This window comes from Molothrus aeneus, chromosome 6, assembly GCF_037042795.1.
Source record: "Molothrus aeneus isolate 106 chromosome 6, BPBGC_Maene_1.0, whole genome shotgun sequence".
Classification (NCBI taxonomy): domain Eukaryota; kingdom Metazoa; phylum Chordata; class Aves; order Passeriformes; family Icteridae; genus Molothrus; species Molothrus aeneus.
Window position 1 is genome coordinate 13,884,802 of NC_089651.1, and position 27,098 is coordinate 13,911,899.

Genomic DNA, 27,098 nt, shown 5'->3' on the forward strand with positions numbered 1-27,098 from the left:
TGCAATGGATTTCTTCTTTTACTGTGCTTAGGAACAAAAATGCAGATAATTAGAATCATGCACTGAAGGTCTGGGCCTGATTTTGATCTATCACTGGTATAAATCCACCGAATTTCCCAGACTTAATCAATGTTTATACCAATGTGATTAAGGTGAAAATTTGACTGTCAGTTAAGCAGAAAGGGAAAAGTTTGCTATTATGTGGCTATCTTTATGGTTTTGGAATTTATTTTGTTCTGTATAAATGAAATAAAACATGTTTTACTAGAAAAACTGTGACTATACTCAGTCTAAATTAACATTTAATTTTAACAAAGGCCAAGATTTTACCCTCCCTCCTTTTAAATACAATGTCTCTTTGTTCTTCACTGCTGTAGAAATGTTAACAGAATAATCAAGCTTCATACTGCATTATGAGATTGAAGTCTTCACTGCAATTCAAAAAATCTTGGATTTATGAACAGATGAACATTATTTTAGCTTGCTGTGGCCCAGAAGTGACAGCAACAAATGTGAATCTCACATCACATTACATTAGCATGGAGAATGACAATAAAAGATTCAATGGTGCATGACACTATTTTTACATTTTACTCCTGCTGTATGAGTTGTGAAGGATCGATGGTGGCCTAAATACATTTTTTAATAATAAAACAAAGGAATACAATCACATCATCTTCTGATGTGAATGAATCATGGTCTATTCAGGCATGTCCTGAACCCTGTATCCTTTTTAGTGAACTCCAATCACTTATGTAGAAACTAAAAGTGCAGGGGATCTAACAGTGCACTGAGGATTGTACTGTTTCTTCCTAAGGTAAATGGCACAGACACAGGGAAGGGCATTTGTTGGAAACTGCAACTTTTGGCCATTGTTTCTACTACATCATCTTCGAGAAGTAGGAGGAGAATGAAAAAAAAAATTAAAAATCTCCAGGATAAACCAGGCCAGGCTCCCAGTAATTCTCATGTTCTTCTTTTGCTTTCTCTCTGTCTACAGCAATTTTTTAGTCTGCATTTTTTACATCTCATATTTTAAGGCAGACAGATGAAAACAGATGTAGGAGAAAGAAGGTTTCAAGAAATGCTGGGTGGTTATGGGCATTTGATCAGTGAGCTAAACAGATTACTGGATCCTGGAGGAATAAATATTGGCTTTCCCTGCTTCCCAGGCATGGGATGTCTTCTGCCAACAGTGTCCTGTCCAGGCTCAGGCATGAGGAGAGGTTAGTCTGGCAGGGGTGAATTAAAAGCACAGACAGAAAGCAGTGATCCTCCCTATTCCAGCTGAGGAGCCTGGAATTGAGCAGCTTGGTATAAAAGTCATTATATATAGTACAATTATAACATATAATTCATATTGTATGACACAGGAGCAATTACATGTTTTTTATTTATTGCTGGTACTCACCGGATTGTTCCACTGAATAAAATAGGATCTTGGAGGATGATTGACAGCCTGGATCTCAGTGTCTGTAAGGGCAGCTTGGCAATATCTATACCATCAATGATAATCCTCCCTATTCAAAAGAAAGGGGAGACAGTGTGTTTATTGTGCCACACAGCTGCTGGCAAAGACATGGCTCACTTCCAGGCTGAAAGGCAGTACAGCAGGAACAGGCCTTGTATCACATAGCCCCTTCTTCACCAAAGAAATATGCTTTGACTAAAAGAGCAGCACAGCTTTCTTGAGAATAAGCTCAGCTGGAAAGCACACAGAGGGGACCTGAAGTACCTTCTGAATAATTAGATACACTGCTTAACTGCTTGATCAGTATACAGCTATCAAACAACAGGGTCAGACATTACTTCAATCAGGGATTAATTACCAGGGGCAACAAGCCTTTCAGAAAGCCAAATTACTGTTGAGCACTATGAAATCTTATCTCTGAGTACAACTGTCTGTATTTGCATAGGGGGTCTGTGGGTGATGTGGCTGGGAAACAGGCTGACATCTTTTTGAGATGTACTCTGTGAGGCACACAGAGCAGGAAATATGGCAGGAAATTCCAGGGAAGCAGGCCAAGCTGAAACCCCCAAGTGCAGAGTTTTTTGGGCCTAGTGGATCCCATCTGTGCCTTGAGTACAGATTACACTTGAACACCTTGCCCTTTTATGCTTTGCTCCTACTGTTGTGATTTAACTGCACAAAAGGCTGTCATCTGTCACTCTTGGACTTTTGCTTCTATCAAGCAGAATTTTTATTGATCTGGCTTACAAATGGCACAGCTGTTAGGTGACAGATGAGATCAGCTTTAAATAGGGCCAAAGAGTGTGTCCTGCAGATTTGAAAATCACACTTCAGACTTGCTGCTGTTAAGGAAAAGACTACCAAAGAACCTTCAGGTGCTAAGCTTGAGTGACACACAAAAGTGTTATCTTACCCTCAAAGGTGTCAACCATTCTGAAAAATGCAAGAGAGAAGGAGGATTTTCCACTGCCTGTTCGGCCGCAGATCCCAATCTGTGACACAGAAAGCAGATGAACATCAGGCAATGAAAGTACAGGAAATGGATAACATCTGTACTTGACACTGCAGATGAGAGGGTGGAGGAGCTGTTCACATGATCCTCTTCTCCTCCTGACAGATCAGTCAAACAACCAGCTATTACAGAATTGCTGTATTCACTTTTTGTCTTTTAGGGGTCTGAGCATTTAAGGATAAATCAAGGCCAGTCCTATAACAGGTACAATAGGAGAATGGCAATGATGGTAATAAAGACAAGAGAGTCATGTGAGAAGGATGAAAAAAGTAGGTCTAGCACTGTAAGGGCTCACTGTCACTTCATTTGGCACTGTGTGCCGACAGGAGGGCACTGGGATACTGAGAGGGAGGGTGTTTGCCTCAATACACCAAGCTAAGAATCCCCCAGACTCCGTAACAATGCACTACATTCTTTGAGAGAAAAAAATCATCTGTAATTCGGTCACCAAAACATTCTGTGGTATGTTTTAACTCTGATTTGTGTGATGTGATAGTCTAAAGAGTTTCTGAGAACCACTGCAGCTCTTTACCTTTTGTCCTGGTGAGATGTGGGCATTGACATGTTTCAGCACTGGCTTCAGGTTGCTGTCATATCTGACACTGAGGTTCTGGATCTGGATCTCCCCTCTGTCTGGCCAGTTCTGGGGAATCTGTGATGAAGCTGTACCACAGGCACCGAGCAGGGAAAAACCCAACATCAACCCTCTTATAATAAATTACTTGGTTCATTAGGTAATTTACCACATTTTTCATGGCGATACACTGCAAAGTCATTAAAATTTCAGCAAGCTCTTTCTGCATGCTGCACAAAGCTGCACTTACAAAGGAGCCCTTCGTAATTTTCAGCTTCTGTTTTGAGAAGGCCATTGATCCTTTTCACTGCCCCCAGCTGGATCTCCATGTCAGCCAGGTTACGAACCATCCAATTCAGATAGTTTGACACCTGATGTAAAGCAAATACACAACTGAATCCCAGATTTTTAGTAGTTTGCACCATTTGACCAGCATGCAGTTTATATTCCTACACAAGAATGCCTCAGTAAGTGGAAGTTGTGAATGCACTGGATGGTACAACACCAACAGGGAGGCAACAATGACTAAAGGTTACATTTCCTAACTGCAGTGCACAGATACTTTGGTACTGTGGAGGTCTGATCTACACCACCAACAGAAAAGAGGGTGGGAGAACAATAAAGACAGGTGAAAAGACATAATTTTGGTAACTCAAGTTTGGACAATCTAGAATGACATATCAGGGCATAATTACAACTGATGCACTGAAAATGTATTCTTCATAATGCAAGACGATATAAAAAATTATGATGCAACTTGTCTATGTTTCATTGACATATTTGAACTAACACCTTGATGAGATTTGATCTCAAAGCTGAAGAAAGCATACACTCAAATATGTCAACCATCACATGTGAACTGAAGTAAACACATGGTTTCCATGATGTTACAGTACCCACTATAGATGTACAGACACCTTCAATCTTCCTGTTCATCTTTGTGCCCTGAGGAATTACAAAAAAATGTTTGGGAGAGACAGAAAGGATCCTGAGATTCTTACCATAAGAGCATAGGTTAGTCCCAAGCCTACAAGTCCTGAAGTGATTTTATTATACAGGCAACTGGTAATAGAAGTGACAGCTGCTATGAGCACCACACATGCTCCAATGTACTCCTGAAGGAATATGAATAAGCTCCATCATTATAAGTCTACAAAGGATTAAAACGTTCTCAAAACTTTGCACACAAATAACAAAGCCATTGCACAGTTTCCAAACACAGGCAGAAAACCCCATGGAACTCCATCCAGACTCTACCAGGAACCCATTGTTACTGCAATCAGCAGGGCTGTGCTGGGGAAGTCAACACAGATGCTTTAAGCATGTAATGGAGGTGGCTGAAATCATGCAGCTGAAGTTACCTGGGATAGGAGGTTCATGCATCCCATCTCTGTGGCTGATGATGAACTGCTGGGAGGCTCTGCTGTTGCTGCTGAGTTCCTACCATCCATAACTGTTCAAACAAGCCTCTCTTGCACAGCACACACCTATTACCTTAAGGGCCTTTTTCTGCTTTAATTTAAACCATTGGTGATTTGACTTCCCACAGACAATTCTTTGAGTAAAATTGTGTAGCAGACTAGAAAACAAACTCTGTGGGAGGATAACTATCATTTGTCTGTGTTTGAATTGTTTAGTGATATAGGCATTGATCAGAATTAGGGACTGGTTAGAATTGTTTAGTGATATAGGCATTGATCAGAATTAGGGAATTAGCTGGTCTAGCCCTGAATATATAATAAGGTAATAATATTGTATTCAAGTCATACCCAATACCTGAACTAAATTAGCAAAAGGTTAAGGAGGAGTCTGAAATGAAGCCATAGAGTGTGACATGAAAAGTGAATTAAAATACATTTAGCACATCTAAAAGAAGCCCATGTTACCAGAACAGCATTAGTACACCTGACGTGCATTTAAAATTGTGATATAATCTTCCACAACATAAAATTCCTTGACTTGCTTCTTAGAGAATTATTTTTAATAGACGATTTCTCATGCCAGGCCACTTCACTGAGCAGAAAAAAGGCCACTGAATATCTTTGGTGTTCTTCAGATGACTCCAAAACAGACTCAAACCTATCTACATCTTTCTGCTCATTAGAAGAGCTTCCAAGATATTGAAATGTTCCTAGGAAGCCACAAGGCAGAGGCTGCTGACACTGACTGACACGGCTCGACAGTGACATGCTGGCTGGTGGCACAGCTCAACTAGCTCTGATCACTCTTCACACACAGAGGAGCCAATGTGACCCCTGAAAACTATTCCAGTCTTGGAAAAACAGCTGCAGGCTATGGGGAAAATTCATACCCCATTCAGTGTCCAGGATGGGTTGGGCATATGCTCATTACAGCCAGAGAGACATAGAGGGCAAAGGTATAGAAAATGTTGGATGCCTCATCAGATTACTTGGAACAAAGTCAAAATTCCTTGTGTAACAATAATAATAATAATGATAATAATGATAATGATAATAATAATAATGTTGTACTTGCCATGCGAACTTCCAGCCAGCGATTGGCTGCTGTGAGGAAAAGGGAGGCAATGTTGTTGGAATCTGTGTATTCAAGAAGTTTTTGTCGGAATTTGGCTTCATACCTAAAAAAAAGAAACAAAAAAAAAAAAAAAAGGGAAGAAAGCAGGAAAGCAAGAGGAAGAGAGGAAAAAAGGAGTCAGTCCTTGGGGTATCAGAAAAATAGAAAGTAAAATTTAATTTCTGAGGTATGTGCTTATGGACAGCTTGGCACAGGGTATTAATCAGCCTATCAATAGCTCAGAGTGACATCATTGGTAGTTTTGTATTAGACAAAGTGTATTTGTGCAGTGTCTTGAGAAGTAATTTGTTATTGCATTGATTGCATTATTGTATTGAAATTCTCTAGGACTTCCAGGTCCCACTGGGCATTTTATAGATGTATTTTATGACATGATAATTGAGAGAGAGAGAGATAAATCTAAAACTAAAATATTTAAAATATGAATGAGAAAAATAATGCATGCTTGTACTTGTGAAAAGAAGCATTAATGCTGCAAAATTCAGTTTTTATCAATCATATAAGCTCAAGTTTTAAAATTTATATTACCATAGTGCCTAGAAATAGTAACAGTTTAAAAAGTATAAACTCAAAGAACTTCCCATTATAGTAGCACCCATATTAAACAAATGCATTTGTCTTTATCATTAATCAAATGGGGCACTTGTCAAAATGGAAGTCCAAGAACGTGGCACAACAAAAAGTATTAGCTTGGAAAGAGCTGTTTCCCTTCCCTCAAGGAATTAGGACACAGTACACAAAACAGGATTATTAATCACAAATAAGCCTGTTTGTAGTTTGTTATAGTGAATTTGCACCCACTCATCTGAATAGTTGTGCCAATGAAATCTGCCATGAATTTAGAAGGTATGGGAGGTGATTCCCTGCTGGGCTCTTGGCAAGTGCTCAAGTCAGCCAGTCACCCCTTTTAGCTGGGCATATTTAATTGCATAGCTGTAAATTAAAGTGAGGCCAATAATCAAGTGTATCAACAATTACAGCTAATAATGCACAAGCCTGGCACAAAAGTCTTTTCCAGGGTAGTGATATAAAGCTCAAAGGCCTGAAGATTTAATTTAAGCACCCAAATCTTGCCTTTTTCCCCCTTTTATTAAATGATAAAGTTTAATACACTTGATCTCCCCCTCTGAAACTTTACCTTATCCTTTAGCTATTATGGCTGTGACAAGCACTGATTATTTATAAACTCAGCTCTCCTAACACTGATATAGAAGAATGCCTATGTATGAAGTACATGGCTTATAGAAGCTTTCAAACTCATTCACTGCAGAGTACCTTAATCCTTCTTCTGAGCACAGGAATGACTTGACATAAAAAGTTTATGATTTTGAGGAAAAGAAATAATTCAGCTGCCCACAACTTAGCCATGTGCTAAGACATAAGATACATGTCTGCTGTGTGCAGTGGGGAATAATGGAATGGCTTGGATTGGAAGGGACCTTACAGATCATCTCATTCCAACCCTCTGCCATGGGCAGGGACATCTGTCACCAGCCCAGCTTGCTCAGGGCCCCATCCAACCTGGCCTAGCACACTTTCAGGGATGGGGCATCCACAACTTCTCTGGGCAACTTGTGTCACTGCCTTGCCATCCTTACAACAAAGGATTTTTTCCCAACATCTAATCTAAATCTACTCTGTTTCAGTCTGAAGCCATTCCCCTTGTCCTATCACTACATGCCCTTGTAAATAGTCTCTCATCTTTCTCACAGGTTCTCTTCAGGTACTGGAAGGCCACAATTAGGTCACTCCAAAGGCTTTTCTTTTCCAGGCTGGACAAACCCAGCTTTCAGCCTTTGCTCAAAGGAGAGGTGCTTCATCTCTAATCAACTTGGTGGCCTCCTCTGGGCTCACCCCAGCAGGTCCCTGTCCTTCCTGTGCTGGGACCCAGAGCTGATGCAGCTGCAGGTGGGGTCTGAGCAGAGCAGAGGGGCAGGATCCCCTCCCTGCCCTGCTGCCCACGGGGCTCTGGATGCAGCCCAGGACCCAGGCTGGCTGTGAGCACGTTGGTGTGCTTGCAGAGCAGAATGGCTGTTTCTAAATCAGGCATTAGTGTCACCATGGCAGGGCTAGGGAGCCCTTCCTCTCCTCAGGGCTCACTGCCCCCAGCCCTCATTGCACAGACATGGCCATGCTGCTGCTGCAACCAATTCAGCCACATTTAACTCCCCTATCTCATACCATGAGGAATTGTGTGAGGCAGATAGAGAATGTGAGGCAGATAGCCTCAGAGAATGTGTGGTATGCATCATGAGTCAGTCATGCACATGCACGTGGAACAGGGATGCAAAGTTACCACAGTTGCTGGATCGATGCAAAAATATCAGCATTTCTCTTTAGAAAGTGCCTCCAGATTACCAGGGTTTTAGGAATACAGACAAGTCTTTGCAGAATCATTCACATATACATTTTGTTGATTGTTTAACACAAATGCTATCTGAAGTATCAAAATAAACTATAAATCAGGCCAGGGCATCTGCTGAAGGTGTTTTTGTAGGCACAGCAATCGCTGTCTTTCTGAACTCCCCTGGATTTTTTTGTAAACTTCTTTCCATATGCATCCTGAATAAATCCTCACCAAGGGTAAGGACACTTCAGGAACAACTGGCACCTCCTAACAGAATGAATTCCTGAGTTAGTGTTATTTTTAGGGATGCTCACGCTAGCAAGTCTAAACTCCACTCCTGCTAATATGTTAGGCAGCTGAAAAGCTACACAGCCCTAAAAATAACTGGGTTAGCAGCTGAGGCAGGAGGCTGGTAGACAGATGGAACACAGAACTCACTGAACACACATGGCTGGCTGGGTCAGAGACACATCACTTACTGCAGGATTTAAGAAAAAGGAGGCACCAAACACAATTCTTTGACAGAGGAATTAATTCCAAAGTGACAAGAAGAATCAAGAGGGAATGCTCTGACAGACTGAAAATATTAGCTAGATGGCATTGAATATTGCTTTCTGTATCAACACCAGAAAATATACAGCCATAATGCTTCAAGATACTCTTGATCAAGTAAAAGGATATAGGAATGAGAAAAGCAGACATTAAATGAAAAATTCAATTTTCCTGCAAATTGAACATGGATATAACTACAAACCATAGAACATTGCTGGCACTTGATGAATTAAATATTCAATAACAGTAATTAATGGAAAACGTTAAGTTGCTCCACCATTCTTGGGTAAGCTACCTTCAGTCCAAAAGAAACAAACTCTTAAATTGGTTATTCTTTCTTTGATCTATTTATAACCTATTGAAAATAGTTTAAGTTACCTTTGTGCATTACTTCTATTACAAAATGACAATTATAGGTTAGGAAGAATAAATAAACTCTACTATTTCAAGGATAGAAAGGTAGCAGTAATAATTAACTGACAAAGTATGTAGACATCATCTAGAAGAGAATCTAGTGGAAAAGTTGACCTTGTTTGAGTCAACTGGGAAAAGACAAGAATAGCCCTAGTTCAGGGAAAGCAGCTGGTAAGCTCAGCAGTGCTTTTTTATTGGTACCTCTGAGGTATCAGCATGACTGCCAGTTTTCTAACACACATACAGAACCCAGGCACGTTATCAGGTATTCCTGGGCTGCCCTCCTGGGAGCTTATGTGCATGGAAAAACAAACCAAAACAGGCAAGGAAATACTTTGTCTCCAGCTTGTGTATTTCCAAAATCAGTGTTAACACCCACATTTTCAGCTAGTAACCTGAAAAACAATGCAGGGTGCTACTGTAGCCTCTGAAGTCAGCAGCATGCACAGCTCAACTGCCCAGGACATGGACACAGATAAGTCTGTACCAAGTTGGTGCACATTAGTTCTGCCATGGAAACTGTCCAAGCCCATCATCTGCCACACTACAGGCTGTGGTAATTGCAGGCTAATTTAGCTTCCTAAATCACATTTGCCCTCAAGTTCTTTTTTTCAAGCTGCATGCAAGTGTCTGGACAGCAACCACAGGGCAGATGACCCACATGTGCTTGTTCTTTTTACACCGACTCCTCTACATAAAAAAAGCTTAAAATTCTTCAGTGGTTGACATCCTCCCCACCCATATTGTGAGGACTCTAGATCTTCCAGGCAGAACAGTGTAAGACATAACATTACCTCACTTTTGAATATCTATTTTTCTTAAAAAAAAAAAAAATGTACCTGAAGGCTCGGATGGTTGTAAGACCTTCAACAGTCTCTGAAAAATGGGAGAGTAATGGTAGCTGAGTGCTGTCATCCAGCTGCTGCAGGTCCCTGGAGATGGTTAGGAAAATAATTTAGTAAAAAACCAGGTCTGTTGTGCAGTTACTCTCTTGACTCAGGCCCAGGGAGTGAAAAGGAATAGCATTGCAATAGTCACACACATAAGGTTCAGACAGATTGCAAAGCAGTGCTAGAGGGGAATGAATTCCCCAGCAGGATTTTTCTTTTAACATTTAAATAGCTGGAGTTCTGAATGGGTCTTTTCCCTTCACTGCCTTCCCTCCTTTCTCCTACATTCCTTTTTCTTGTAGTAAATTTTTTATTTATTTAAACACCATTCTGTCTCTGTACTGAACATCAATTTAATGGAATGCTGCAAATAGGAGCTCAAGTTAAGCAGAAGACAAAGTGCACCCCCAGATAACAGCACAACTACTGAGCCAACACTATCTCATAAACTCAGTAAATGGGAGTCTGTACTCATTATTAAGTTGCATTTCTCAATGTCATATTTAGTCCTCATATCAGTAAAAGCACGTGTAAGTGAAATCTGTTTAGTCTCAGTTTCTTCCAGCAGGAAGTAAATTGCTTGCAGACTCCCTCTCAATCTGTGCATATATGAGGGGATATGCATATTTTTGCACTGCTGCAAATATTTCACAAGAGGGAAACTATCATCTTAGGAGGAGTAAGGTCTCAGATACAATTAAAATTTTCATATTTTTAAAAACAAGAAGGCACCCAGAACAGGAGAGGAGGCTCATGCACACTGGATCCTTAATGGCTAGCAGTACCACCATGGTGATGCTGCATTCTGTTAAGTCAAGGAAAGGCTGCATATCTCCACTTTCACCTGCACAGGCAGATTTCAGTTTCCCTGTCCACATTAGCCCTTGGGGGAGGACAGAATCCAGTTGGGGTTTTTTTGTGTCCTGTGAACTCCAAAAACCTTTGATCATGCAGAGTCTGCTTCATCACACAAGTTCTGCTCGAAGAGCTGCCGACAAAGGCACTTGTAAGATGACACATTGCCATTGCACTGGCTTTGTCCCACTTGCAGCCAGTGCCACGGCCTTGACAGGACCAAATGTGAGCGTGAAGCTCCCCTGCACTGCAGGAACTGTCCCCAGTGCCAGGATGGAGCGGGTGGCGCCCTTACCGGGAGGCGACTCGGAAATACTTCTGGATGAAGTAGCACATGATGGCCAGGGGCACCAGGGCGATGAGGAACATGGGTGTGACGTAGGAGATCACTGCAAGGGCAGACACACACAGCAAGGTGGAGCGGCTCAAGCACTCCAGGGTAGCTGGGATGTGCTGTGCAGAGAAGAAAAAAGCATTCCAGAACATGCCAAGCTTAAAACACTACTTCCTTTTCCTTTCTCTTGCTTCCTCAAAAGTTTTGTTCCCTGTGTATTTTAAGCATACAGGCCTGCTCTTGAATTTACCAATGGGTTTTGGAGGTATCTGAAAGGATTTCTGTGAGGCTGCTTCACATCTGCATTGTGGAGCACAATCCTCATGTCAGAGGATTACAGATGGGATGCAGTAGATGATTTTAGCAACTGCATAAATCCTGGCAGTGCAGTCTGGGGTAAGTAATAGTAATTTGAATTTCAGTCATTTCTATTCTGGGCAATAGCATTTGCTTTTTTCTCATTTAATTTCCACAAATGAATGTGTTTACTCACTTAGAAAAAAAGTAGATACTCTTTAATTTAGGGATATCACTATTGATCTTATTTTGCTTCCCTTTTCTATACAGGACATCTTAGCAAAATAAATCTTTTTTCAATGTGCATGTAAGATGAGGGACTCATTCAGAACTGAGAAAATCATGATGCAAACTGATACAGTCAAAATTATAGCTCATCCATGAGCTTCACCTGGATAAGTCAGTAAAAAATGAAACCCCACTTTTTCAACTTGAGAGCTCGAAAATATTTAAGCAGTACCTGGTCAATGGTATTGCAATCAGCTGAGAATCTGTTCAATATACTTCCCAGAGGAGTTGTTTCAAAAAACCTAAAATGGTGCAAGGAATGGCAAAGTTTACAATACTGATATTAGAACTGATTAATGTTATTTTGTCTTATCTAAGTTAGTAACTATATCACAGAAACAAGCAAATAAATTGACAGGTGTAGTAAAATTTCTCATTTTGCTCAGAACCTATGGCTTTCCAATTAAATGGAAATGTCTTGAATTTACAACCACAAGCATGAACCTACAACCACCTGGAACCCTATGACTGCAAGCATGTCCTCAGCTCCCTCTACTGCCTAAGCCATGGACATCACATGATTACACTTGAAAAAAATCCTTTCAGACTTTAATTTGAAGCCACTTCAATTCAGGAAAAATTCAAAAGAAGTTAAATTGAAAAGCCTTGTATCTTTCTGGGAACAGAAAATTGTAACAAAAACAACTACTGTTGGAATAATATATTAAAAGACATTTGGATATGGAAAATGCACTATATTATTGTTCTGCAACTATTAGCTGTACCATAACTCATGTGGAACCTGAAGTCTATCCTGGAAAAAAAAATCTAAAAATAAGTCTGAGGTTTTTCATGTAAGTGATTTTTCCATGTTCTTTGGGTCAAATATAGTTAGCTTAAAAATAAGAAGTTTTTTTCCTAGAGCTGCAGGTTTGAATCAAGCTTCATCTTTCCTTTCATGCACAGGAAAAAAAACTTACGCAGGACAACTAAGGCTTCTGCTGGAACAAAGTACATCCCAGTATACTCTAATGATGCCTCTAATGACACTTGTCTAAGCTCATTACCTTTCCTAGACTTGCACAATCACTGCCTGACAGTAAATATTTCCAGTGATTAAGATGAGGAAGCATACTATGAATTATCTGTACCACGTATTGATCAATAATTGTATTTTCTCCCTAATTAAAAACTGCCAAGAGAAATTAAACATGCAAGGAAGTAAATCTCTGAAGTCACAGTCAGACAGGAGAGGCATTTGACTTGTGTCTAGGAACTCAAGAAGCCTGGGTACCATTTTCAAAAACTACTCAGAAACTTGACACCTGGTCATTTTTCACTGATATCTAAAAAAAATTGCGATGACAATCATTTCTTAGTAAAAATTGCACTTAGGAGACTGTCTTGAAGTAAAGAAGACAAAATTACTATAATAAAACTTCTATTACAATCAAAGAAATACCTCATTGGAGCCAAAATAATTTTATTTAGTAAAGAAGAGTGTAGCTTTTTGGTGACTTTCAAGCCAGTCCACTCCACTGCTATTGATGTGACAAGACATAATACGATGCCAAGGCAGCAAAGGATGCTGAAAACTTTTGAATATTGAGAATGGTCAAATTCCTAAGAAACAAAGAGCAACACAAATATTCACTTTAAATTACATTTAAAATATTATTGTAAACACAGAAGCACAAAAGTGAAAAAATGTGAGAGTATAACCTTTTTGCTCCCTAAAATAAACTGTCCATGATTTTCACTCATCTTAAAGCATAATTTATTATCCTTTGGAGAGGGAAATGATTGCATGGAAATAAGTGATAAATCAGAAGTTTAAATTCAAGGAACACCATAAAAAGCCCAGGTTGCTGGGAGAATGCAAGAGTGCAGGGAAAACAAAAAAGAACCCTGATATCAAAATTACTTTAGAAACCCAGCTTTAAAAATACAATATGTCAATACACTATATATCAATATACAATAAATCTAGCAAAAGGAGAACACACCAAACTTAACTTCATTTTACTGCACCGTCTGTGCAAAAATGTACTGAGCTTCAAAATACCCTGGAATGGTTCTTTTATAGAAAAATAGTACATTGCATACAGATCTTGGAGCAGAGGTTGACAGCAGGAGAAAATCATAAGAGGAAGGTGAAGAAGGCGATGCCTACCATGCACTGGGAGCAGTTTTTTGTCTCGGGCTCTATCTTGATAGAAATGGCATGCTCGGTCCAGAGCGCCAGGCAGTAATCAATGGCCACCATGACCGTGTGCTTCAGCAGCTGGGACAGGAGCAGCAGGGGCAGCAGGAGGATCCCTGCTGCACTCAGGTACTTGCCACAGGCTCTCCAGGGCATCTTGGCTCTCTGATGCAGCACTGAAGACAGGTTGTCTTCGTCATCACTCTCTGTTACTTCTTCTGCAAGGTGCAAGAAAAAAGGACAGCCAAGCTGACATACATCTCCAAGGGACTGGCAAGTGGTAGCTACAAACCAGGTCTTCCCATCCAAGATAAAGGGTGGCTTTAAGGTCAAAGCACCTGCTCAGAACTGCATGTATTAACCTGCTAAACTAAATAGCAATGCATACTAGAAAGATGCAAAAACCCTCAGCGCTTGGTGATCAATTTCTTCAACGACATTTTTGCATTGTGAAAGCACTGGCTGGATAAAAATCAATTGCAATCTTTTTCCTTTGTAAAACCTTAAGCAAATATGTTTAGCTATTGACAAGTGAAGTTCACTCAGCATATTGTTTAATATTATTCTCCATTCATTATTAAATCATATTTGCCTCAAAAGTCTGGAGGAAGAGATGACTTGTGAATGCTTGCAATCACTCTGGTCCAGAGGACAAAGCAATGGAAACAAGCACTCCTATAAATCACAACTCACATGAAAAATGTTTTGATCTCCTGCCAGTTTGAATGGTGTTAATTCATTCTAATATCATTTAACAGTGAAACAGTCATGTACTGGCAGTGGGCTCAAAGGGTGCCCTTTACCTTCATCCTCTTCATCATCTTTCAGCAATGCTTCCCGGGAATACATCGTCCTCCGGAGGTTTGTTCTTTCCAAAACAGGGTTTTCCTCAATAGTTGTTTCCTGAAAAAGGCACAGCTCATGTGTTTTTAACCAGAGAATTAATACAACAAAATTGATACTTGTGATAAAACTCAGTGAAAAACAGTAGTGGGAATCTCACAGCAGGCAGCTGTAAGTGATTGATTTTCTTCCTCTGTATAAAACCAAAGGACATAAATTAAATATCTAACATTCATTTCAGGTTGTCAATCCCAGCCCTTCTGGAATCTTAACTTGGAAAGTTATCCTGAATTAATAAGATCTAACATTAATAACTCATTCTTCTTGTGTTATAAGTATGAAAGGCAAAATATCTTCATCATTTAGGGAACTTGATAGAGCCAAATCTGCAAAGCTTCCACCCAAGGCAATGAATAAATTCAGGCATGTCTATAAAACCAACTGTCAATATTAGCAAAGCTTTTCCTAAAATGGCCATATTTATATTCCTTAGGTGACAATATTTTGATAGGGCTTCCTATCAAGAATGGATTAGAACAGTACCAAGGAAATATGACATGTCCAGATGAAGGACTTTATCTTGAAACAAATAATAATGGTAACACCAATACTCATTCATATTAAGCTAGACATTGCACGCAGTATGTCAATTCTTGTTAAACCTTTCAAACTAAGGCAAAAAAAAAGGACAACATTTTCTTGCACATATTGATTGCCCTGCCCATCAAAAACCTTCTCCAGCTCTTGGTCTTGTCGATTCATTAATGTCTTCCAGTGTTCAAAGAGCTCAGTCTCTGATTTCTGAATGTCCTTGAGTGTTCCTTCTCTCTGGATGTTACCATCTTTCATCGCAATTATCTGAAAAGTCAGAAACACAAGCGCTGAGATAAATAGCCAGGTATGTCGATTTATTTTACAGATATGTGTCTGTGCTTTGACAGGATTTTCCCTTTTCTTAAATAAATCATATTTCCACAAACAAGTCTGTCTTCTAAAAAGACAGTGGCATTATCTCTTGGCTCCATCCCCTTCATTCAAGATGCTGAAAACTCAGAAACTTCCTGCACTCCATGTTTCCAGCAAAGGCTGCTTTTAAGAACGAGGAATGGGATCCCTGTCAGCAGATCTCTTCCTAAATACAAGTCATTAGCAAGATAAGATTTTAGAGCTCTCTTACCTCCTAAAAGGAAAAAGCTTTTAGCAAGACATTGAGTGCAGGAGGTTTTGCCCTCATTCAGGCAATTAGATATGAGCAGGCTGGCTCCTTCTCTGATACCATGGACTGATAAGGAAGAGCTAGGCAATTTGAATCCCTAAAGCTTTAAAAGCATAAAATAGTGGGCACAGTTTGGAAAAGAAAAATATCTATGCAAGACAAAGTCTGCAGGGAGCAGTTTCCAGTTTGTGTCAGTGTAACTACATTACACACAATGGAACTACCACCACTCTGGGTCTGACAGGAACAATTGGAAAATGAGGCATGCAGATTGCTAACCCCCATCACTACAAAACAGTTAATGCACTACTTATTTTTCTCTCTCCCTGGAAACTCAGAAATTTCCACAGGCAGGGAGTGGGGAAATAAACTATTTCATTTATTGCTAAGAATTTACTTTCAATTATTGCTATGAATTTGCACCAGAGAGAAGGTAAAAATAAAGAAAACAAGGATATTTTTGTGATCAATTTATTCAGGAAACCTGCAACTGGGCTGGACCTTGAATTCTTCTGAGGGTTTTGTTGAAAAGATTTAGGAGAACCATGACATACATTTCAAACTATACTTTTACTTAAAATTTCTTAATAAAATAAATATTCCCTCTTCATTCCATTGGGTAAGAATTGCTTAGGATTAATGAAACACTTAGGGAAAAACCTGAATTATTTTTTAATATTTTTTTAATAAAGTTTATGCAAATCCTTCCTGTGCTACTGTTTGAAACAGTATATTTCATTAAAAAATCACACATTTAGAAGACAATAAAAATAAAGCAATTTTTGTACATCTCCTAAAACACCAACATCTAGAAATAGGTCTTTTATTCACAAAGAAAATTAAAACAATTACACTGATGAACAGCCATAGCCTTTAAAAAAATTGCAGATATATAACAATAAAAAAGAAGAAGTTAAGATGGACCTCATAGGGAGGGGAAGAAGGCAGAAAATTCCTGTATCTCAAGTGACACTAATTTGAAATCCAGGACTGTGTTGAGAACAGTGGTAACTCTAAAGGTAAACAAACAACTGAGGGACAAGGTCACAGCAGAGATCATAAATAACAATAGCTGCCCACCAAACACCTGATCAGAACAAGATGAATGTCTATCTGCAACTTTATACCAAGCCAGCATGAAGCTCAGGAAGCAGCTGCAATATGATTATTTCTTGAGACCAGGAAACTGCTGCTATAGCCTGTGCAAGATGCGAAAGAGAGAAGTCCTGCTGGGAGGTATAACTGCAGTCATCAATCACCATGGGCCAGGAGGCCTGAGAGGCTGGAAAACTGCAGGAGTAAGTGCAAGGCCAAGGGGAACCAATGAATTAAAAAAGAAAGAATCCAAACCCCTAAAAATTCCCTCTTCATCTTTGACATTTCCAATTAAAAACTGGTATAGAAAGCATACCTCCATTTTTCCTCCCTTTAAAGTAGAAGATATAAAAAAGAAACCTAACAATCAAATACTACAGATTTCTTAACATCTTGCCCACACACAAAGGGTGAAGATGTTCTTAATATACTAGTACTTACCATAGGGAAACACTGGGTTTTTTCCTTATATTTCCACACCTCTCAATACCCACCTTGCATAAATGAACCTTTGCACAGAGGCAAAGGTGTTACTCAAATATTTCACTGTTTTGAGATCAAAAAAATTAGCCAAAATTTTTCAATATAAATAATGTTTTGGGATATTCAATATATTTTAAATGTTACCTGCTTTCATAAGAGTATTAAGCAGCAGCCCTATGAAACTCCAACCTATTTAGGTGTTCCAAGATGGGAATCTCAAAATTATGGCACCCCTAACTGGCTGATTTTCAAAAGATCTTTATTACATATCTTCTCACTGAACTATTACTTGGTGGAGAGATGAAGTGAAAGCACTGCTTGCAGCAAGACATGTTCCTGCCATGTTTTTTCCTCCACAGAAAAGCTGAGGCTCCTTACCCAGTCAGCGTGGGGCAAGTACTGCAGCTTGTGAGTCACCAGCACAACCGTCCGCTTGTCCTCCCGCAGCATCTTCAGGATCCCCTCTTGCATGAGATGGTCACTCAGGTGGATATCCAGGGCAGAAAAAGGATCATCCTGTCATGAGGATAAGGGGTCAGCTTTTGGAGCCAGAACTTGCAGGATCCAAGGAAACTGACAGGTTTTAATACCAGTAAAGCCAGGTAGATCAACAGAGACACGCAAAGAGGCCATCAGATCAAAATTGTGAGGAACAGTTTTCTTAATTTACAGAACACCAAAACTTGAACTGTGTTTTTGCAGAGAGCACTGAGTAACACCAGCTGTGTCAATTCTACAATTCTGTGGGGTTTTCTGGGACCTGCTCCTCTCTCCAGATGAGTTCATGGCCCACACAGCTGGAGAGCATGGCTTCTGTCAGGCTCCAGAAAATGTCCCAGAGTGGGTCTGCGGCAAATATTGGATTACTGCTCCAGGGATAGGGACAATGAGCATATTTCTGTTTCCCTTGAAATCCACTGCCTTCAGTTGTTGGTTTTTTGTTTGTTTTTTTCCATAAATCAATACTCTATTAACAAAGAATCACAAAAAAAATCACAAAAGAAGCAATATTGATCATTTTGCTGACTCAGCTCAGATGTTTGATTTGAGACTTACATTATCTTATTGAATCAATCAATTATATGCAATTCATTTAGGCATAAATTAATCTGTACCATCTTTTGGAAAACTTGTCTACCTAATCTTATTTATATGGAACCACAAATCTTGTGATTTGATTTGATATTTCTGCTTGCAATAGTGATACTGGCTGTAGGATTTACTTAGTATTACTATTTCACACCATAATATTGCACTAAACCCAGGCTTCATTAGAAATCAAAAATATCTGAAATTAGCAGTAAGATAAATATGGCCACTTAGATTCTAATAAACCAGAGCATCACAACATAAAGCACCTAGGAAGTGCTTTTGAAACACAGTAACTTCATGATCCAGAATTTTCTCTCAAAACTGTGTGTGTGCACTGTGCTCACTGAGTGAGGATGTTGTGAGCTCTGCTGCTGCACTCTTCTGACCTGGTACACACCCAAACATCAGCCACATGACATTTGTACTTGGGAGAGTGAAGTTTCACAGGTATTTCTTTACAAAACCAGCCTTAAAAGAACTGAGTGTTTGCCAATACTAACATATAGGATTCTTGATTATTTTCTAAATATTAATACTGGAAATAAAGTTTATTTGTAGGCATTTTTCCATTGCCAAACCATAAGAGAACCTGCTGCTATTAGGAGTTTATTGAGTGTCCTTCACAGAAGGACAAAAAGGGCAAAACCAAGTTACAGACCAATAGTGGATCAGCTGATTTGCAGCACCTGACCCAACTGTTCCCTACTTTCCTGCACTCTGATCTTTGCCTGGAAATGTCCTACAGATGAAGAAAGCACAGATTGATCAGCTTAACTACAGGGAAATGTCTAAATAGTCTCCCTTTCTTTTAGGGATGACATCTAATGCGCACAGCTTTTCTAATCCTACATGATTTATGTCTCACTGTCATAACAGCTGGATTCAAGCCTTCTAGAAAACTGAGCTCAAGAAGGAAGAGTCCTAAATTGAAAAGCCAGCAAGCTCACTACAAGTGAGTGTGTAGGATGCATCTGTTTTCCCACCTGTGAAGGTGTCACTCTCTTTCCATAGCTGAAGCTGGGACAGGATATACAACAGGCAGTTCAGGGTGCAAAAGCAGCTTAGTTTGTTGCAGAAAGGAAACACCCCAGACATGAGGTAACATGAATTTTAGGCCTGAGACAGCTTAGGAATTTCATGAATACAGTTGAAATTATTACATTTCTAAGACCCAAAAATAAAAGCAAGGGTCAAATTGAACTTTTAACACACTGAGAGGATAAGCATCAGCATTTCAATGTGCAATACCTGTCTGTCTGCAGCATTTACAAAATACTTCCTACCTGCAGGCTAGCTGACAAGAGATATAAAACACACAGTGCACATTTGGCTCAGCTCAGTGAAACATAATGTTCAGCATGTGACCCATGAAATACTCTAAATGAAAAAGCAGCTCCTTCTTCTGCATGGAGCATAAACAGAAGGGCACTGCTCACCAGAAACACAACATTTGTCTGCTGGTAAAGTGCTCGTGCCACGCTGATCCGCTGGCGCTGCCCTCCAGACAGATTAATACCCTGGAGATAAGCAGGAGAGAAACAATCAGACAGTTAAAGAAAACATCAACTGAATATTCATATTCCTTATTCTGATTGCATTATCCACAGAAGACTTTTCTGGGCAGGGAAACATGAGAATTTTTTCCAATGTGTGGGCCCGTAATGTATCCTTGTGGTGTTTTAGGGGGCATTTTTGGGGTACTTTTGATTGTACCAGTGCCAGTATATGCTAGAGTAAATTGTTTACAAATCTGTGACTTCTGTTTCCATTCTCCTCATTTCCTAATCTTCCCTGATATGATAAAGCTATTGAATAAACACCTGCCCTTCTGTAATGAAACAGCTCTAAAAATATATCTATGTATTATGTTTTTTTCTGTTACTTCTGAAGATACCAAAAAATATCCTGTTAAGTCAGGATATCTGCAATAGCAGCTGCAGAATAGTCAAACATTCTGATAGCAACACATTTAAATCATTGCACCTCACATAAATGACAGTGTTTCCATGTTCACTGAGCAATGAGCTTTCAGACTAATGACCCAAACATACACTTAACTAAAAGATTACCTTTGTTGCCAAATAACCTGTAAGATTTTAAGAACCAACAAAATAATAAACCTCCCTCTATATATTGAAACCAAAAATAGAAGTCTGTAGCTGTTTACTGACCCTCTCTCCAATCTGGGTTTGGTCTCCGTGAGGCAGAATGTCAATATCAGGCTGGAGGGAACAAGCATCAATTACTGCTTTGTACCTGCGGAAACAAAAAAGGCAACAAAATCCACACAGATACTGCTGGAGAAGCACATTTCCTACCTGCAGAGGAACAAAAATTAACCAGCTGGAAAAAAATCACACAGTGGAAAACATATTTGTTGGACACTAATTGTTCTAATGGGATCTCTTTCAATCACAGGCAAGTAAGTAATATTTCAGCTTAGAAAAAGCTGAGCTGAAATCTTATGTTAGCTTCCCAAATAAAAACGTTAAATAGTTAAACCTAGGAAAAACAAACATAACTTCTTTCAAGGTATATTGCTATTTTTAGCAGTTGGTTTTCACACCCAGGGCCTTTGTTTCTTGTTTCAATAGCCAAGGACAACAGAAAAAAATGAGTGTAGGATGCAAATGCATAATCAACCACTTCTTTTAAGGGTGGGGAATGGAATACCAGCAACAGATTTCTAAGTATTTTACAATGTCTGGTGGGCGTTTATACTGAATAAAAAGGCAGCCCACTAATTCTTTACAAATGATATTCCCACTCCCAAACAGGTGATGTCCTTCCAGGAGAGGCAAACTAGTCAATCACATGAGAGAACACTGCATGCTAAACAAACACAGTCCTTGGAAATGGAAACATTTGTACACCTGAGTTCAAGTGAGACCAACCCTGTCCCCTGTGTCACTCAGGAAAAGCGTGCTCAAAGGGGGAGGTTGGCATGTACAGGCAGGTGCAGGAGGTTTGCTCCTACAGAGAGATGAGGCCCCATGTGTGACCCACACGGCCCCAGTATTTACGGAAAAGGGGAGTAAAACACAACAGTGCTGAAACCAGTTACCTCTGCTTGTTAAAAGAGCTTTCAAATGTGATATTCTCTTCCACTGTGGCATTGAGCAGCCAAGGCTTCTGGGATGCATAAGCTACTGCACCTCTTTTCCTGGGAAAAAAACAAACACAAGAGTTCCCAGCAAACCAGTGAAATTGCTGCTTTTGGAAACCATTTCCTTGTAAATGAAGAAACTAGTAATTAGTCTTTAAAAAGACTTTCCTTTCTTTCTTTAGGACAATCAATAGCTTTTCCATCCATGGAAATACATAAGATTATAAATCTCCGACAGAATACTGGAACTGTTTACCCAACTGAATTTCACTTTGCTCCCTCTTCTCCTACTGTGAGGTGGGATTTGGAGAGTCCAGCTCAATAAAGCTGTCTCTTGAGCAGAGTGGATGGCAGGAGGAAAGTTACCAAAGACTGAATCCCAGCTCTGTTTAGATAGATTAATAAAAAACTAAATGTGTAGCAGATCACTAGTTAGGCAGGACATTTCAGGAGGGACATCCTAGCAAGATAAAGTGTTTGAAAAAGATCCACACAATCCAAACATGCACAAAGGCAATTCCCTGTGCCATTTCCCCCCCCATTCTTAGAAGAGAACTAGAGTTAGAAAGTAAATTAGTCAGTCATTTCTATGCCTATAAAGGCAAGAAAAGAGAACACAGACAAAAAAATATTTGCTAAATTTCCCCCAGTAAAATGGCCCTCATAATGTATCATCAGAAGGGACAATTTACGAGGTACAGTCAACAGGATCTTACTCACTCTGCATATATTACTTAACAGAAAGGATTAAATTATTATTATTATTATTATTATTAAAGGAAAGTTCTGCCTGCTAGAGAATTTGTGCTTTTGCTGTGGTGCATTAAGTAAGGCAGAGCTGGGAGAAAGGCAACATCTTTTATCAGAGCAACTGATACTTTTGGAAAACTCATTGGCATATCATCCTTTCTACAGAAAATGTAGATAGAGGGATCATATGCCTAAGAGCATATTTGTTTTCTTCCTAGCTCTATCAGCTAATCCAATAAAAAGATAGGACCTCTCACCCAAATGTGGCCTTTGTCTGCTAGACAGCCACTATGGCAACTTATTTCTAGTTGGACCTGAAAGCACCTTAAACCATGACTTGACAAAGTACATTTTATTTCTCTTTATAAGTTAAGGTCACTTGCCCTGCTCATATTTTTTCATGCTTTTACCAAGCTTGTTTAGAAACCAAGATACAATCCAATTTTTGTTGATGACCTGAAAGAACACACAATTCCACTATTCTGCTAACATGCTTCCAAGTTGAAATTTATGATGGTTCACTAGAATTTCATTATGCTTTATACATTTTCTTTACTGGAAAATGAATCATAAATAGCTAAACAAAAGGAAAAAAAAAAGACAGAAAATAGACCCTAGGCAGTCCAGCCTTCAGCCCCAAAATCTAATTCAAAGAGCATTCAGGTCTGCCTCAAGAAAGCAGGACTTTTTCAGTTTGTATGAAATTTTCATCCTAATAATTGAGAAAAAAATGCTCTGAGCATTCCAAGATGAAGATGTATTCCCTTCCCCTCCTTTTCATTGCTTGAAACTGTGACTTTGTAGCTCTTAATTCTCAATGTGATCAAAAAGTTACTGCTAATTTACTTTTTGAAAAAATATCAGCAAATTTGTGAGGAAAGCATTTACAACTTTTGCACAGAGTGTTCTTTGGTTGAGTGAAGATATGGGTCCTGCCAGTGTGATGCACTCCATGCTGAGAACCAGCACAGTGTCTGGGAATATCACTCACATTTGGATTACATTCTGCTTTTAGGACATCAGTGAGAATTCATTACTGCAAGGAACTTGGCAACAGGCAACGAGCTTGCCAAAACTGATTATGGACTGAGGATTTAGTAAATTCCTCTAAATTAATCCCGATTGCAAACTGACACTAGGATGGCATATCAGAACTGATCATATTTTGACATAAACAAAAAGTCTGCAAGTGCTTGAAAGCTTCTTTTTCACATATAATAGATCTATTGCATGTCCACAGTGCTGCATACAGTAAAGAGAATCAAACAATTTTTACTGAAACTGTGAGAAACACATGGCTGAGAATCCAGAGAACAAAATATTCTGCAATGGAGTATGCAAGACTTGCTCTGAAAGTCTGCCTTGAATATCCATAAGGTTTCACAGTTTTAGGACTGAATGCAAACCAATGGTTTAGGAGACACAGGCCTTCAAGGCATCATTCTGTGGGTGGAAGTGATTGCTTCCTGTCCCCAGACTGCATAAATAACCACGTGTTTCAGCAATGGAGTGTGTTTGTTTCCCCTCTGATAACACAACAGACTAACCATAGCCTCTTAATTATCACAGAGGTGCAGACAGAAAAATTCAGCCTTGCAGTAAATAGGGAAAACCTTCACTGAGCTCCCTGGAGACTATGAACTATGTCTAATATAGAATCAAGCTGGTTTACTAATTATGAATCAGGTTAATTAATCAGAAACAACACTGTGAAAAGGAACAACATTCACTTCTTTACAGTATGGGTGGCTGAGCACTGGAACAGATTGTCCAGAGAAGGTGTGGAGTCTCCCTCAGTGGAGATAGTCAAGAACCATCTGGACACAATCCTGTGCCATGTGCTCTGGGATGGCCCTGCTTGAGTAGGGAGGTTAGAGCAGATGACCCCTGTGGTCCCTTCACCCTTACTCTTTCAGTCATTTTGTTGTGAAGACCGTTTGCTTAAACTTATTAATCTATCTCTACTTTCACATTTCATTTTGTTAAGTACAGGAGGTGCGGTAGATCTTCAAGATCAAACCCAAATAGTTAAGGGACACTCATATATGAATCTCAGTGCCTTAATAAACCTAGCAAATCTGAGATGTTGGCAATTTTTAAAAGCAAATAGATGCACTTAAAATGCAATGGAGTTAGGATTATGATGATGGAGGAAATAATATATTGCAAAGTCTTTCCTGCGTGTTTTGGGATTGCTGACTACAGTTTTGTTTTGATTATTTTGCACAATTCATTAACTTCTACTACCAGTCAACTCAAATCCAAATGTTCTTCAGATATGAGAGAAACGTGTACTGTTCTGCATTATAACTGCACATGCAAAAAATATGCTTCTTGTATTTTCAGCTTGATGGAAATATTGGAGCATCTGGTATTGCCAGTCCTGAGCGTTCCAGAAGAAATCTTTCTGCTGTTATTAAACTTCAAGGGTCACCTGTTTGTTTTTTGGTTTAGATCTTGCACTAGCTGCATACAGAGACATCCTGTTTGTCTTTAAGGAAGAATATTCAACTCATTAAGTGCAGAGACTGCTGAATAATGTTCACCAAGTCACAGAATGGCTGAGCTTGGAACAGAACCTCTGGGGCTTCCCATTAATTTTTAAAATGTTGTACCTGACTTCCATGTCAACAGGAGATTCTTTCTCTGGGCTGTAGAAAACAAACACAAGGGTTTTTTTTTAAAAAAAAAAATTCAGACAGTGCAAATAACACCACAAATTAGTATAACTATGCTATAATTAAAAATACAGCAAAATGACTGCATAACAGAAATAAAGCTCTTTTTATGCTAAAATTCTGTGCTACGTGATATTGACCTAAAAAGGGTAGAGTTAAAGCTTCAGTTTGGAGAAGTGCTAAACAACTTCGTAGAAAGGCTTCAATACCTGTGAGTAAATGCTCAAGACCTCAAAAGACTTTGACCCAAAATTCTCTTCTGAGAACACCAAAAATGTTCCACAGGATGTTAGTGCAACAAAAGCACCAAAGATATTACAGCACTTAACCAAGCAGGATTCCCAGAACATATGATAAGGTAGGTAATTTTTTCATCCAGTCTAATTTTCTTTCCTACTTTTTAATACTCTTGCCATACTGTTGTGGATGTTATCTAACTCTTCTCCATCCATTTCCATAACAGTTTCAAACATGAGACTAATTCTGACCATACTTCTCTTGTCTCTTAATGGCTTCAAACGGTTTCCCTTCAGCTTAGCCCAGAAACGTCAGTCTCTGAACACAGAAAGGACTGTAAGATTTCAAAGTATCCTTTACCATGAGGCTTAGACATGAGGTACATGAATGTTCCTCTTATACTACACACAGATGGGAGCAGCAGTTTTGCAGGACTCAGCCTGACAACCAGGCAACAAGTCTGAGAAATAAAGTACATGGGAGAGAAGAATTCTCTCTGGCAAATCTAAAGAAAAGGCAGGGGAATAGCTGGAGAATCACAGAACCAAGAAAATATTCTGGTCAGTAAAAGCCACAGGATTTAGCCTAAGTCAATGTAAGGGAGGCCATATGACACTGCTGATTTCAACAACTAAGTTCTCACTGAGTCCAGCAGGAACAGGATCATCACTTCTACAAGGTTTACCATTCTGGAGGTTTGTGCCCCAAAGTCAGAAAGCTTTGTTCTTAGTTGATTTGGTAAGTATTCAAAAAATCCAAGCTGAGCTATGTTAATCAGGTAAAAATAATTTCTGTGCCAACAGATGGACTAATCTCTTACTCTCCACACTTCCCTGCATGTGCCTGAAGAATGGTAGGTGGGAAAACAAACTTATGACAGGATGTGAAAAAATGAAGAGAAGGGTAATGAGGAGAATTTGTTTTAATAAATGAGACCTTTAAATACTTAATACCATTTTTCAAAGTGCAACATAATCTGGTTCAGTTCTTTAGAGAAAGATTTTCAAAGACATATCAGGATAGAATTTTCAAAATCTCCAAATGGCAATGCTTTCATAACAGAAATCCAACTCTTATTTTCATAATTTGCACAAGTGCTTTCACAAATTGTATCCTGAGATAATGCAGTTAAAATTTCACTGATTTTCAGAATTCTGACTCTATATCTTAAGATTTTAGAAACCTTTGGTTTTTTCTACTGCAATCAATTCAGCAGGAAAGCCAATAATGGCATATAATACCATACCTGAAATCTTCCCCCGTCTCACTGTCAGAAGTGCAGCTGCATCACAAATAGAAAGCAAAGATTGTTTACTTAAGTGAGCACAAGCAATCTGCCCCAGAAAGAAAAACTATTAAATTCCACTTAGTGCACAGGCTGCAAACATTGCTTATCACAGGGCTGCAGCGCAGCATCTGTTCCTTCTACACAAACTGACTTGATTTCATCAGGCAAAAAGATTTGGTGACCCTTTTTTACCTTATAAACATTAATTTGACTCAAATAAAATCACCTCCACCCTGTCCTGAAGGTGCTAGCAGAACTGAGAAGTCCTGCTGTGACAAGAATGGTGTTCCATTATAAAAAGTTCATTTTCTGAGAAAACCAAATGATAATTTGTGATACTGTTGGGTTTTTTTTCCACAAGAGTAACTGCATCTTTACAGCATATAATGGGTTACTGTGAACCCCAAACCCCACCTTCAGTTGCCACATACTGTGTCCTATGCCAGCCCTATCCTTGGGGTGATGTGCTTGTGTAAATGTACACAGGTCCAAAGGACAGACAGTTTTGGTTTTACTATTTTTGAACGTTCACAAAGATGTTCAGAGTTGTTTTGACAGGATGACTGGGCATACTTAT

General features: G+C 39.3%; 1 protein-coding gene across 2 annotated transcripts in view; it reads right to left on the reverse strand.

Annotated features, from left to right (window-relative positions):
* Nucleotides 1-27,098, reverse strand: part of ABCC8 (ATP binding cassette subfamily C member 8) — a 73,170-nt gene that overhangs the window by 5,555 nt on the left and 40,517 nt on the right. For both annotated transcript variants that reach the window (XM_066551757.1, XM_066551758.1), the window contains exons 17-35: nt 26,480-26,515; nt 24,934-24,969; nt 21,527-21,625; nt 20,634-20,718; nt 19,899-19,979; nt 17,749-17,886; nt 15,309-15,434; nt 14,537-14,636; nt 13,704-13,951; nt 12,993-13,153; nt 11,763-11,832; nt 10,967-11,124; nt 9,766-9,858; nt 5,554-5,656; nt 4,059-4,172; nt 3,308-3,428; nt 3,016-3,146; nt 2,385-2,463; nt 1,412-1,520 (exon numbers count right to left, since the gene is read on the reverse strand). In XM_066551757.1, the coding sequence (XP_066407854.1) occupies nt 1,412-1,520; nt 2,385-2,463; nt 3,016-3,146; nt 3,308-3,428; nt 4,059-4,172; nt 5,554-5,656; nt 9,766-9,858; nt 10,967-11,124; nt 11,763-11,832; nt 12,993-13,153; nt 13,704-13,951; nt 14,537-14,636; nt 15,309-15,434; nt 17,749-17,886; nt 19,899-19,979; nt 20,634-20,718; nt 21,527-21,625; nt 24,934-24,969; nt 26,480-26,515 (2,088 nt within the window). The remainder of the gene's footprint in view (nt 1-1,411; nt 1,521-2,384; nt 2,464-3,015; nt 3,147-3,307; nt 3,429-4,058; nt 4,173-5,553; nt 5,657-9,765; nt 9,859-10,966; nt 11,125-11,762; nt 11,833-12,992; nt 13,154-13,703; nt 13,952-14,536; nt 14,637-15,308; nt 15,435-17,748; nt 17,887-19,898; nt 19,980-20,633; nt 20,719-21,526; nt 21,626-24,933; nt 24,970-26,479; nt 26,516-27,098) is intronic.